Below are 14,298 nucleotides of genomic sequence, written 5' to 3' on the forward strand. Positions count from 1 at the left end.
AAGTCATTTTTTAAAAACAGGGGACTATGTACTCTGAAGGCCGCATGATTCTCCACCCTACCCCGTGGAGAATCTTGGCTTCTGTCTCGCCATCTTCTATTATTTTACCGGGTTTTTCAAGACACAGATTTCCTCTGTGTATCCCTGACAGTCCTGGAACTCTGATCTATAGACCAGGCTGGCCTTGAACTTACAGAGCTCTGCCTGCCTCACTCCCCAACCCCCAACCAAGTGCTGGGATCAAATGTGTGTGCCACCCCCCCCCCAGCTTGGCCATCTTTTAAAATATGTCTTCATGGCCTCTCTCTCTGTGTGTGTGTGTGTGTGTGTGTGTGTGTATGAATTCATACATGTGTGCATATGTGCAGACTTTCAGGGGTTGTGGGATAGGCATGAGGCGTAACAGACTAAATCTATATTTTTTCTGGTACTGAAACATGGTGGTTTGGTTTTTTTTTCAGAAATCCATGGGTCTCTCATTAGTAACCTTTAATCCGTGAACAATAATAAAGGGGGTGTTTTCTTCATTGCACTTAATTAGAAATGTAGTCAGCCGTGAGATACAGAAACCTGGGACCGTTGGTGACTGTGCTCCACAGGTCTCAAATACCTCGGTGTATCAGGTGAGCAGGTCAAATGGATTCCTTCCCAAATAAGATGACTCCCTGTCGAGAGCACCAGCTCAGCTCCTAAGGTTCTTGAGACAACTCCACGGTTCCAGTTCTTTCTCTGTCAGCCCCCTTTCTTCTGTCTACGCTGGTGCACAGGCCCTAAGCTCACGGAGTCCCTTAGCACAGCCCCAGACCATCCACCTGCCAAGCAGAGGGGTCAGTCAGTACTGCGTGGGCCCCAACAGCAGGATCGAGGTCCCACAAGCTTAGCAGTGCCCCTGTGCCCTGCAGCCCGATGGCTACCCGATATATGCAGCAGCCACGTCTGATGCTACCCAGTGTCTCCGATCCACCACCCACCTCAGTGGCCAACTGGCCTCCTTCAAAGGGACCAAGTCCCCTCCACCAAGTCTCCCAAACTAACTGCCCTTTGTTAGCTGGTGATCCGAGGAAGGAAGGGCCCTCCTACTTAGAACCTTGGTCTTAGTATCTTCCTGAGGTAGATACAGAATTTTCCCTCTAGATGTCAAGTTTCTGGATTTTGAAACTCAAGGGTAAAATAATTAAAATTGAAAGAAAGAAAGAAAGAAAGAAAGAAAGAAAGAAAGAAAGAAAGAAAGAAAGAAAGAAAGAAAGAAAGAAAAGCCAGGTGGTGGTGGCACATGCCTTTAATCCCAGCACTTGGGAGGCAGAGGCAGGTGAAGGTGAGTTCTTGGCCAGCCTAGTCTACAAAGGGTAGCGGAGTCTACACAGGAAAACCCTGTCCCGGAAACACACACACACACACACACACAAACACAAAAAAGAAACGAGCAAACAAAAGAAATCAAGGTGGATTCACAGAACGCAGGAGATTTGCAGAGTTTGACCGTTGGTGTCACAGTGACTGGAACAGAGGCCAGAGAAGCATGGTTTCCAGCCAAGTGTGTCCCTTGCTTCCGAGATGCTATTTCCTCTCAGCCCCACCAGAGGGCGCCGTAGAACAAGGAGCCTTTGTTCATAGACTTTCCTTTACAATTCTTTTGGGTGATTTTTGATTCACCATGCGACCTCGGATGACAGACTGAGGCTGACTTTAAGAAACAAAAACAACCTTGTTGTAATGTTGTGTTCTTAAAGTTTTAATTGTCTAGAGCTACCGGCCGCGGGTTCTAGGAGTGCGGTGGTATGTCCCGTGCTTATTGTGTGTGTATGTTTGTTTTGGGTTTTTTTTTTTTTGTTTTTTTTTGTTTGTTTGTTTTTGTTTGTTTTGTTTTTTTTTCTTTTTGTCGTCAGAGTACGTACCGAGACGTTAAACAGAGAAAGATCAAAGACAAGACTACCTCCCTTTGTTCACAATGACACAAATAGTGGCTACCTGTTCCGGCATGGTCTGCTGTGCTGTCTTCTCTTTGTCCTTCACTTGGGCGTGACGCCCCCTGTATTTCTTTGGCGTTATTAAATGGTCTCTCAAGATCTGGGACATCCTAAGTCACAGGAACAACAACAAAAACAACAAAAATGCACGTCAACTTTTGAATTACAGCATTTAAAAGATAGAGTTAGACTTTTTTTTTATATACTGTGACAGGCTGGACACTTAGCTTGCCTGTGCCCGTGCGTACCCCAAAACAAAAAGCTACACAAGCCAGTTCTGGAAGCAGTTGGGAACGCGAGCAGACAGCCCTTTCACAGAGTGCACTGCAAACAGCAGCTCCTTGATGCTGCAAACTGGCTGTCTTCCCGTGCTGGCTGAGCCTCAGTGTGGTCGCACAACAGGAACAGTTACAGGGGTAAGGAAGCAGGCAAGACAATTCCGAGCCTCCCAGACGCCGCTGGAAAGGAAATTGCTTTTCTAAGCGCAGCAGCTGGATGGATCCTCGAGGCCAGGAGGGGCTGTAGGGCCAAGGCCGCCGCCAGGCTCGGGCTGGCCACACGCCCCGCCCCAGCCCCGCCCCCCCCCCCCCACGGAGCATGCGCCTTCTGTTTCTTGGCTTTGTGATCCCAGCAGCAAGCCGTGCTCTGGTTTCTGCAACCCGGGCTGGGGGATGCTGGATGGTGGAGAGAAGCCCTAGCAGGTGGCTTGTCAAAGACGCTGGAAATGGGGACAGAGCATCCTTAGGGCTTATATGGGCAACCATCGTAGACAGCTATCACAGGGCTCCTGAAAGACGGTCTTCATGGGCCCACCCTTCCCTTCCCTTCTTTTTCCCCATAACCACCTATATGCCCTCTTCTTGACCTTGGCAAGATGTTTTCTTATATAGAAGGTTGAAATAGGAAATGGATAGACACCTCAGCGACTAAGAGCAGGCTTGTCCTTCCTTGCAGAGTAGCCAGCACCCGTGTCAGGCAGCTCACAACCATCAGCTCCAGAGATACCTAATGCCTGCATGCACACAAACATACCCCCCACACAGAGAGAGACATGCATGCATACACGTAATTAAAAATAGTTTTAAAAACCGAGGCATGTAATTCATATACTCAAAACTCACCCCTTGAAAGCTTCTAACTCCATGGGCTTTGGTGGGGGATATCGGAGCTTTATCTAAGCTCTGGCTTTTGAGATGTTTCAGGCTGAGGCACGGTCCCAAACAGTCACAAGTGGAAGCCCCCACCTCAGTACCTCAGAATATGACTGCATTTGAAAGAGGCCATTGAGTTAAATGACGCCACAGACTGAGCCCCGATCTAACCTGATGTCCACGGGTTAGCATCACTACACATGATGCCCACGAGGTAGCACGGCTACACAGACACACGCGTGCATGTGTGAGGAGCATGGGTCACCAGCAAAGGGCGGCTGAGAAGAGAGACTTTCATCCCCCACACCCTTCTGTGTAAGTTCCGCTGACCACTTACTTACCCAACTCCACTATGAAACCGGGGGCCCAAATAAACCTTGACTTTCTTATTTCCGCGGGGAATTTTGTCATAGCGATGGAACCCTAAAACCTCTTCCCACCTCTCAGGATCCCTCCAGAATGCTACACAGAAGCCGGGAGCCTGCAAAATGAGCAGGTGAAGACGCTGGGGTATCTGGTGGGGGAGGGGCAGTGTCAACTTGACAAGAGCTAGTGTTATCTGAAAGGAGCAAACCTTAGCCGAGAAAATGCCTCCCTAAGATCCGGCTTTAAGACATTTTCTTTTTTTGTTGGTTGTGTGTGTGTGTGTGTTTTGTTTTTTTACTAGACAATTAAGCAAACTTTTATTGAAGCTCACATTGTGGTACAGAAATACATTTCAGCTGATTGAAAGTCTAACACCAACAAAGAGAAAATTATGGCAGCAAAACTTCTCCGCCTGTCATTACCCTAGATCACTGGTCCACCTATAGGTTTTCTAGGCTTGGTTCCGCACAAACCTATGCGATTCTCAACAATGGGATTCTTAATTTTTATAAGATGGGGGAATCGGACCTCAAGCCAAAATCTACTGGGTTACAAAATCCATCTTAAACAAGCACTGGTCCTCCAAATAGCAATTCAAAATAAGTGTTGTGCTCATTACAGAAGCAGACTGATAAAGTTGATTCAAGGCTTCCAATGAAGCAGTCAATCAACACTGGGTATACAGTAAAAATCCAGACAGCATTCCAACCACTGGATCTCAAACCAAATAGATTCTATGTTTAGAAATGCTAAAAAAAAAAAAAAAAAAAAAAAAAAAAAAAAAAAAAAAAAGTGTTATAAATACGGACGGAGCAACACTTCACTGTGTCAGTCCAGAAACTACCAAAAACAAAAAACAAAAAACAAAAAACAAAAACCAACAGTAGGAGGGCAATAAATAGGGCGTTTAGTCCAGTTGGTTCTTTTCTGTTTAAATCCCACAGTATTTGCAAATCCCACTAACATGCGACTCTTGAAAGCCCACATTTCTAGTGCCATTCAATACATTCAGAATATGGCGCCATTCCGTCCTTTCATACATTCACGGTCTGGCTGAGTAAGCTGGGGAGTCCTCCCTCTGGTCAGCCATTCCTCTGATCATCTGAACACCATGGTGAAAGGAAGATCAGAGGTCAGCAGACGTCAGGACAGAAAGAAACCACAGATTCTCCTTTGAATCAAAATCTCCTCTAATAAAAACGGGTGGCGACGGCAGTGCTTACCAAGGTGAGGATTCTCTCTCTGCGTTGACATAGTGAACATTCCTGTCACTAAGTTAGTGAAGGCACGGCAGGCACTCCATTAATGCTAATTAAAGTACACAGCAGAGCCTGTCGTTCCTGTGGGGTTGCCTTTTTTAATGGGTTCTCCTTGCTCATTACCCCTGGAGACTCGAGTTCTTTTCATTTGGCACATTCCCTTTTGCCATTTATCTTCCGCAGAAGTTCATGCCAATAAGGAAGCCACATTCTTATGTCTTAGGGGAGAAAAAATAAGCAAGGGACCATCTCCAAACTCTCATCTGGGGTGTAAGATTATACTATAAGCCCACAGTGTAACAGTGTCTTCCTTCATCAGGGGTGGTGAAGCAGTAGAACCACGCCGACTGGAATCGTGTTCTTACAAAGACTCAACTTGTGCAAGAAAAACTGTAACTGCCATTGCAGGAAACACCTGTATGGAGTAAAAGTTGGTTTTTAATAACATTCCTAGAGAATGTGCTCTAGAAAGTGGAGGTAACTGGATGTAGGGAAAAAAAACTCTGGTGGTCATTGAATAGAGCAGTTGCAGATGGTCAGCTGGGTCCGCATCAAATGGAGACAAAGGCCTTGTCTGTGGGGGATTTTGGATAATGCCTACAGAAATATTATGCTGCGCATAAAGCAAATTGAATAGGTTTCACAAGTGTCGTAAAGACTCATACAGTCAAAGTTCTTTTCTTTTTTTTTTTTAAGATTTATTTATTTTATATATGAGAGTACACTGTCGCTGTCTTCAAACACACCAGAAGAGGGCATCGGATCCCATTACAGATGGTTGTGAGGCACCATGTGTTTGCTAGGAATTGAACTCAGGATGTCTAGAAGAACAGTGCTCTTAACTGCTGAGCCATCTCTCCAGCCCCAAGGTTCTTTTCTACATGAACTTCAGTTTTACAGCAAGAGTGGCATAGAACACCTAAACACAGAAAAGGGCATCCATGCAAGATATCTAACTCCTGGGCCTGGCAGTGGTGGCGCATGCCTTTAATCCCAGCACTTGGGAGTCAGAGGCAGGTGGATTTCTGAGTTTGAAGCCAGCCTGGTCTACAGAGTGAGTTCTAGGACAGCCAGGGCCACACAGAGAAACCCTGTCTCGAAAAACCAAAAAAAAAAAAAAAAAAAAAATCTAACTCCTTGAAATAATAATGCATACACTTCAAAATGATTACACTATCATTACACCTAGGGCTTTCTGCAACCACAAGGTGGTCATGGTCAGCATGGCCCTCAGGATCAGCATCCAGAAAGCGACCACCACCTCCTGCGTGTCTTCTTCTCTTTTTGTGTCTCTTTCTCCTTCATTTTTCTTCATCGACTCTGCTGTTGTTGCTGTTTCTTAGCAAAACTGGTATTAAAAAAAAAAAAAAAACAACAAAATTGCAATAGTTGAGCACAGCACTCTGTCAATCAAGATGTTTAAACCCTGTCTCGAAAAACAAAAACAAAAATTAAAAAAAAAATTCTGTCTTCTGGGCGTGAAGAAAGCACTGTGGGGTGCTTAGAACTCTGGTTAACAAATGAGGTGGTCAGGGCTCTTAACCACTGAGCCATCTCTCCAGAGGTCCTGAGTTCAATTCCCAGCAACCACATGGTGGCTCATGGCCATCCATAATGAGATCGGATGCCCTCTTCTGGTGTGTTTGAAGACAGCGACAGTGTACTCACATATATAAAATAAATAAATCTTAAAAAAAAATAATAATAAGGTGGTCACAAATTTTCCTGGCTTGAAGACTTCTACAGCCTTCCTGATCAGGTCATCATGGGAGGTGTAACTTAGGTTTGTTTCAAAGCTAACATAAGAAAATTCTGGTTCTGGGGAGATGTGAATGGTCCAATATGCTCCGTTTGATTTCATTCCATTCATGGGGTAGCCACAAGGATTGAACGGTGTGGGATCCATGACAGACCCTGGTATCAGGTCATGGATGCCACCCTCACGAGTGGCATCCTTTGCAGAAACACCATCTTCCTTCCTTCCTTTCTTTCTTTAAATATTTTATAAGATTTATAGATTTATTTATTTTATGTACATGAGCACACTGTAGCCATACTGATGGTTGTGAGCCATCATGTGGTTGCTGGGAATTTTGAATTCAGGACCTCTGTTCGCTCTGGCTTAAAGATTTATTTATTGTTATATCTAAATACACTGTAGCTGTCTTCAGACACACCAGAAGAGGGCTTCAGTTCTCATTATGGATGGTTGTGAGCCACCATGTAGTTGCTGGGATTTGAACTCGGGACCTTTGGAAGAGCACTCAGTGCTCTTAACCGCTGAGCCACCTCTCCAGCCCAATGTTGTCTTTCATGAAGGACTAGCCCATAACTGCTGGGCCAAGCTCACTCATCAGAGGTTCCAGGGTTTGATCTGGCTGATGGATTACTCAGCTTTCTGGGGAAATCCAAAGTATACGAGTACTAACAGTCAGAATTCATATGGATATGTTGCTCCATTTGGGAAAATTGCATTAAGAAACTCGATTTCTTCTTGGAAATTCCAGTGTGGATACCCTTGATGAGAAGGCTTCGTGAAATTCTTATGAGAATACAAAAAGCTTTGAATGGAGTCAAGTCTTACCAGTGCTTTCGGTAAGAGGGTGTACCACACATTCTCACTGAGTAAGTACATGAGCTTCTTGCTTGTCAGTGTTTATCACACTTACGACTGAGCACTGCATATCCTTCAAAAGGACATCCCACTAGATCTCAGGATGGTACGAAGATCCCTGGCTTTCGTCGACTGCTGTCTGGGAAAACCAGACCTCCCACAGTTTCTCGGTCCCCTCACAAAAACACGCAGCTCCCATTAACGTGACACTAAACAACCAACAACGACAGAAAATCAACTAAATTAAATCTCTTCCACCGCTCCTGCCGCCACCGCTGTGGATTGTTCCAGCCGTGCTTTTTTTCCCCTATAATTTTATATTAACTTTTTTTTTTAAAGAAGGACTAATAAAGTTTCCCTGGCTATTTTCGTGAGCGCAAGTTGAATGTGAGTCTGTTGGAAATAGAGGCAGATACAGTTCAGTCTCTTGTAGCCCGATGCTTTCTTGTTAGAGAGAGTTGCAGGAGCACTACCTAATGTCACCGGCCATATCGTGTAAGCAAGGGACCTTTTCTTAATCATCTGTAACCATCTGTAATGAGATCAGATTTAGGTGTGGATTTAGTATCCCGGTCCCAAACAAGATTTCACTGAAGATTTAGAAGTAGATATATATTAAGTCTTTCCACACTCTTTATCCTGAATTTCTTCCAAGACTACTTTTATGCTAGTCTGTGACAGAGCTGCTGCTTTGTACGCATGAAGCCCCATGTTGGATATCTTCTAATAAATAGAGAGGGACAGAAATGAGGAGGAAAGGGGGAAGAAAGAGGAGAGAGAGAGAGAGAGAGAGAGAGAGAGAGAGAGAGAGAGAGAGAGAGTATTGGATCTATATCAACAAACTGGAGTTTGACTGTGCTTCTTTTAATGAGTTATTGGGTTTACAAAATCCTCCTCTTTTGATAGTTGGCCAAACAACGAGGAAGGGACGCGGCTTATGAACAATGGGATGGAGGAAGGACTTCACACCTGCATCATCTTTGGTAGACTCCTTGGAAGAATGACATTAGCCAACCCCTCCCATTCCGCCTTGGAATGGGGAGAGAGGAGGGGGGGGGTCTGAGCAGTCACTTGTCAAGCACATAACTTGAACAGGGTATCCCAAACTATGAAACCACTGGGGTCAAGTAAGTGTGGCCAGCAAAACAGCATATGTAACAGAGAAAATAATGTACTCTGTTCTATATAATATGGGAAGGCTTTTTCATTTACACAGTGAGGGTGAACATTGTCTCACTAATCTTTTGTTCTAAGCGCGCACGCGTGCACACACACACACACACACACACACAGGATCACTATGTAATATACATTTGCACTGAGGGCTGGGTCACAGACAAGGTCAGAACAGCATCCTGCTTAGAAAAGGAGGAGAACCAGGAAGAGGTGGAAGAGCAGGTGCTTGGGCCCAGGGTGCCTCAGAGACTTCACAGCACACTGGTGCAGCCTGGCATTAATTAGCTCTGGAAGTGAAGCAAGCACCGGAAGAGCAGAGCCTGCAGGGCTGAGCAGAGACGGCCGCAGGTTAGTGTTGTCATGGCGAGAGAGCCAAACCGAGGACAGACCAGGCACCAGATGTCTGGCCCGATTTTCTCCTGAATTCAGTATCGTAGGTGAGTCTGGGCAGGAGGGGAAGTATGCCAGCCAACAAAATACTGACAAAGGCAGCGTCTGTAGTATGTATGCTATGATGCAGCATCCCAAGAGAGGCCTGCTGCTGTGTTGCCATAGCAACATCTTCCCACCCTGTCATCATTATCATGCCCCTTCCTTTGGCTGTGAAAACTGGCTGCCCCTAGGCAGGGGCTGGCTCCACAAATCTCCAGCCCCCACAAGCCTCCACCCCCACCAAAGCCTCCAGCCCCAACCCCCCCACACACCCACCCCTGCAAACCTCCCATTGTCACCACCACCTCCACAGGGCAGGTGGGAAGGGAGGCAGGCATCTCAAGTAGGTCTACACTGGCCTAGCCCTAGCAGCCTTCTCTGGCAGGTCTTCTGCCTTGTGTCAGAGGCTGGTCTAGAGATCCTGGGGTAGGGGGTGGGGATGGGGGTGGGGAGCAAGCATGATCCTGCTTCCTCAGTGACAGCAGAAACTTGGATCAGGGCCCAGCAGTAGATTCAAACCAGTTCTCTGCAAGTCAGCAATGGTGAACAGAAAGAAAGGAAGAAGACCCGGTGACTCAGTGGCTCCAAGGATAACAAAGGCCACCCCTTGCGGACACCAGAGACAGCTGCAGGCGCTAGCGCCTAGCACGCACAGAAAGGGGGACTGACTGGCTTTTGCATTAGGGTCTGGCTTCCATCCATTCCCTGCCTCGTGGCAGCACGCATTTGCATATTGATGTTTCAGTCAGAGAGGGAAGAGAACTCAGGTTCTTAAAGCAAAAGCAACAATGAAAATGTTGTAAGCAGAACAAGAACTGCAGTTGCTCCTGCATCCAGACCTGTGGGGTCTGCATTGTTACACTTGCCTTCCGGGGAACTGAGTCCTTCTGTTACAGGGTCTTTGAGTGTGGCAGCTGGTTTCGTGGCTTAGATGGATTTAACACAATGAACGAGAGCTCTGGAAATACAACGGCCACCCAAGTCACTCTGAGGCAGATTGGTCATTCAATTGGTACAGCGTGGTACACAGACAGGCAGGAGAAAACAATGATATGTATAAAGTATTTTAATGATTTATTTTTTATTGTATGCACATTGGCATTTTGCTTGCATGTGTGTCAGAGTGAGGTGAGGGCAGTCAGATCCCCTGGAAGGCAGTTTTGAATGGAAATTGAATAAAGATTCCCCCGGAACAACAGTCAGTGCTCTTAACCGCTGAGTAGCAAGTACTGCTGGGTGTGGTGGCACACAGGTTTAATTCTGGCAAAGGAGTGGCAGAGGCAGGCAGATCTCTGTGAGTTCAAGGCTAGGCAGGCAAGTGGGAACAGTGGAAGATTCAGCAACAGTTTACTCAGGCAGAGTGGCGGGGCATGAATCTGGATGGGGAATAAAGGAGGAATATTCAGGCTCAGCGAAATCCTATCAAAAGCACTTGGGAAGCAGAGGCAGGCAGATTTCTGAGTTCGAGGCCAGCCTGGTCTATAGAGTGAGTTCTAGGACAGCCAGGGCTACACAGAGAAACCCTGTGTCGAAAAACCAAAACCAAAAAAAAAAAAGTTTTGAGAGGGAGAAAGAATCAGGAAACAAGAGAAAGAGCTGGTAGTAGTCAGATGCTATCTGGGTGAATCTGGGCTTTTAAAAATCTGGGTTAAGTGGTGGGGCACACCTTTAACCACAGCACACACTCAGGAGGCAGAGGCAGGCAGATCTTTAAGTTTGAAGCCAGCCTGGTCTACAGAGCAAGTTCCAGGACAGCCATGCATACACAGAGAAACCTGTCTCGGAAAACCAAACCAAACAAAAACTCTGAGCTAAATCTACAGAGAATTAAGTTATCCCCGGCCCGGTGCTCTGAGGCCCACTTCTGTTCTCACGTGCAGGAGGAGGGTTTCTAAGCGAAGTTTCCAGCTTCTCCGCAGCGTTTGGGACCCAGCTTTTTACATTCACCATCTGTGCAGAGTTCATCGAGAAAGCTGCTAGTTTGCAGGTGTCTCCCTCTGGGATAACCTTAGAGCCTGTGCCTGTAGGGAGCTCACCAGACTGTCTGCTTGTAGCAGAAGTGTGTAGGTGTGTGTGTGTGTGTGTGTGTGTCTGTCTGTCTGTCTATTGGCTGGTCGGTCTAGGGTCCTCTTATCCTATTCTGACTGTCAGAAAAGGAAACTGCCTTCCTCAGATCTCCATCACTTTCCCTTGAGGTCAAGTGAGACTTCAGCCTTCAAACGGGCAAGCTAGCGGCTCCATGGCAGCACCAGGGATAAAGCGCTTGCTGCACATGCCGGAGGACCCAAGTTCGATTCCCAGAGCCCACACGACCAAGGCTGGGTGCAGTGGGATGTATTATAACCCCAGAACTGAGAAGGCAAAGATGGGTGAATCCCTGAAGATCCCTGGCCAAGCAATCTGATGTTACTCAGCAAGTCAGGCTGGGGTCAAGACAACAACAAACACTAGCTGAGAGACGTGTGAGGACTGGAAGTGCTGGGGATTGTCACACACCCATACACACACACACACACACACACACACAAAATATCAAAAGTATCTGTTAATGAAAAGATGTAGGAATTTGCAACCCCACCAGCAGTGGAGGAGTGTTCCTCTTTCTCCACACCCTCTCCGACACCTGCTGTCTCCTGAACTTTTAATCTTAGCCATTCTGACTGGTGTAAGATGAAATCTCAGGGTTGTTTTGATTTGCATTTCCCTAACGACCAATGAAGTTGAGCATTTTTTAAGATGCTTCTCCGCCATCCGAAGTTCTTCAGGTGAGAATTCTTCTGTACCCCACTTTTTAATAGGGTTGTTTGGTTTTCTGGATTCTAACTTCTTGAGTTCTTTATATATATTGGATATTAGCCCTCTATCTGATGTAGGATTGATGAAGATCTTTTCCCAATTTGTTGGTTGCCGATTTGTCCTCTTGATGGTGTCCTTTGCCTTACAGAAACTTTGTAATTTTATGAGGTCCCATTTGTCAATTCTTGCTCTTAGAGCATACGCTATTGGTGTTCTGTTCAGAAACTTTCTCCCTGTACCGATGTCCTCTGGCGGTTCCTCCGAAAACTGGGCACCTCACTTCCAGAAGATCCTGCTATACCACTCCTGGGCATATACCCAGAGGATTCCCCACCATGTAATAAGGATACATGCTCTACTATGTTCATAGCAGCCCTATTTATAATTGCCAGATGCTGGAAAGAACCCAGGTATCCCTCAACAGAAGAGTGGATGCAAAAAAATGTGGTATATCTACACAATGGAGTACTATTCAGCCATTAGAAACAATGAATTCATGAAATTCTTAGGCAAATGGATGGAGCTAGAGAACATCATACTAAGTGAGGTAACCCAGACTTAAAAGATGAATCATGGTATGCACTCACTAATAAGTGGATACTAACCTAGAAAACTGGAATACCCAAAACATAATCCACACATCAAATGAGGTACAAGAAGAAAGGAGGAGTGGCCCCTGGTTCTGGAAAGACTCAGTGAAGCAGTATTCGGCAAAACCAGAACAGGGAAGTGGGAAGGGGTGGGTGGGAGGACAGGGGAAGAGAAGGGGGCTTACGGGACTTTCGGGGAGTGGGGGGGCTAGAAAAGGGGAAATCATTTGAAATGTAAATAAATTATATCGAATAAAAAAAAAAAAGAAAAGATGTAGGGATGGCAGGGTGGTGGTGGTGGTGGTGCACACCTGTAATCCTAGCACTTGGGAGGCAGAGGCAGGCGGAGGATCTCTGTGAGTTCAAGACCAACCTGGTCTACACGGTGAGGTCTCAAACATCCAAGGCTACTCAGAGAAATCCTGTCTCAAAAAAAAAAAAAAAAAAAAAAAAAAAAAGCAAGAAAAAAGAAAAAGAAAGAAACTAAAAATAGATTAAATCAACAATTTACTGTGAGATTCTACTCCACCCAAGAGATAGCCCGTGGACACAAAGCCGCAACCAGCAAGCACACCGACACTCTGTTTGAACAGCCCTGACTAGAAACAACCCAAGTGTCCATCAAGATGTGACTGGATAACCAGGTGAGGCAGGGCACCACACAACTCCAGCGAGATCAGCTCGCCAAGACCAGCATGACCGAAGATTTTTTTTTTTTTAACATGGAGAGTTCTACACAATGCAAACTTAGCTACCGTGAGTGAAGGTCACTTGGAGGTGGTTCTAGTGTAGAACTGGAGGAAGCAAGAGGAGGCAGGCACCTCAAGGGACCTGGGCATGGGAGTAGAGGCACATTCAATGTTTCAGCGTGGGGAGGTCCGCCCCATGTGTCCGAGCCCAGGCCTGGGGAGGTGCAGTGCTTTGTGTGATTCCGCAGCCCAGAAAGACCATGAAAATCAGCCAGCGCCTCTCCTAGCTTCTGCAGGCTCCACCCCACGGTCAGCTACCTGTTCTCTGCTTCACCTGGTCCCTACTGTGCTCCAGTTTCTACTATACACCCCTTGGGACACGCGTGTTCCGTGTAGCTTTACGCTCTGCCCGCCTTTGCTCCAGGAAGTGGCTGGGCTACCAGTCCCCTTCCCAGTGTTCCTTGAATTCAAGGATAAAAGACACAACCGCAAAGTTGTTCCTTTTCAACCCGCCTTCTTGGCACAATTGCTGGGCGCTGACATCTCCTGCCTGGAAAAGCGCCCTTATCAATTTCTCATTTCCGTCTCTCCCACCTGCCTTAAACTTCAGTTGCTAAACTCCCCCAAGTACCCACCACATAGTTCTTGGTTCTTCTCTCTCCAAAGCATGACGAACTCTGTTCCCCTCCCTTGCATCTCCCCTTGCCTCCTAGGACCTGGAAGTCCCGCCTGTCCCTTCTGCCTAACAATTGGCCCATGGCTTTCTTTACTGACAGATCAAGGACCAATTTGGGAAAAGGACTTAGCATCACAACCGCTCCCTGCATATATTTCTTCTCTTGGCCAAGGGTAGGCTATACTGTAACTAAGGAGTGGCAGTGTTTGGATCAGTGCGCCAAACATCCCATGGTCTTCAAAAACAGCCCCTACTATGCCTCAGCTCCGCCCTGCTACAGCCAAGAGTTCTCATGCTAAAACACCAGCGGTGTGAGATGGAGAAGCCCCAGCCGAGAGGATGTGACCATCTCCTCAACGGGCCCGCGCCTTCTGCTGGCCTCAGCCATTTCTGCCTCCCCAGTCCTACGTCCACAGAGGGAAGGTGTTCCTGGCTTGCTGGTCCCTGTGTGTGCAGCTCCGTGTATGTGCACACACAGGGAGTGTGTGCAGCTCCGTGTATGTGCACACACAGGGAGTGTGTGCAGCCCTGTTACCTGCACAGCTGGCATCCTCATTACCAAGTCTCTCTCCTCTGTCACTT

General features: G+C 46.7%; 1 protein-coding gene and 1 pseudogene across 1 annotated transcript in view; both read right to left on the reverse strand.

The window, feature by feature from the left end:
• LOC127674075 (uncharacterized) overlaps positions 1 to 2,076 on the reverse strand; it is a 53,610-nt gene extending 51,534 nt beyond the window's left edge. Inside the window, exon 1 of the mRNA XM_052169923.1 lies at positions 1,969 to 2,076. Coding sequence (XP_052025883.1) covers positions 1,969 to 2,076 — 108 coding nt within the window. The remainder of the gene's footprint in view (positions 1 to 1,968) is intronic.
• A 1,485-nt stretch (positions 2,077 to 3,561) lies between these two features.
• On the reverse strand, positions 3,562 to 7,556 carry LOC127673735 (S-adenosylmethionine decarboxylase proenzyme-like; annotated as a pseudogene).
• Positions 7,557 to 14,298: the final 6,742 nt, after the last annotated feature.

This window comes from Apodemus sylvaticus, chromosome 23, assembly GCF_947179515.1.
Source record: "Apodemus sylvaticus chromosome 23, mApoSyl1.1, whole genome shotgun sequence".
Taxonomy (NCBI): domain Eukaryota; kingdom Metazoa; phylum Chordata; class Mammalia; order Rodentia; family Muridae; genus Apodemus; species Apodemus sylvaticus.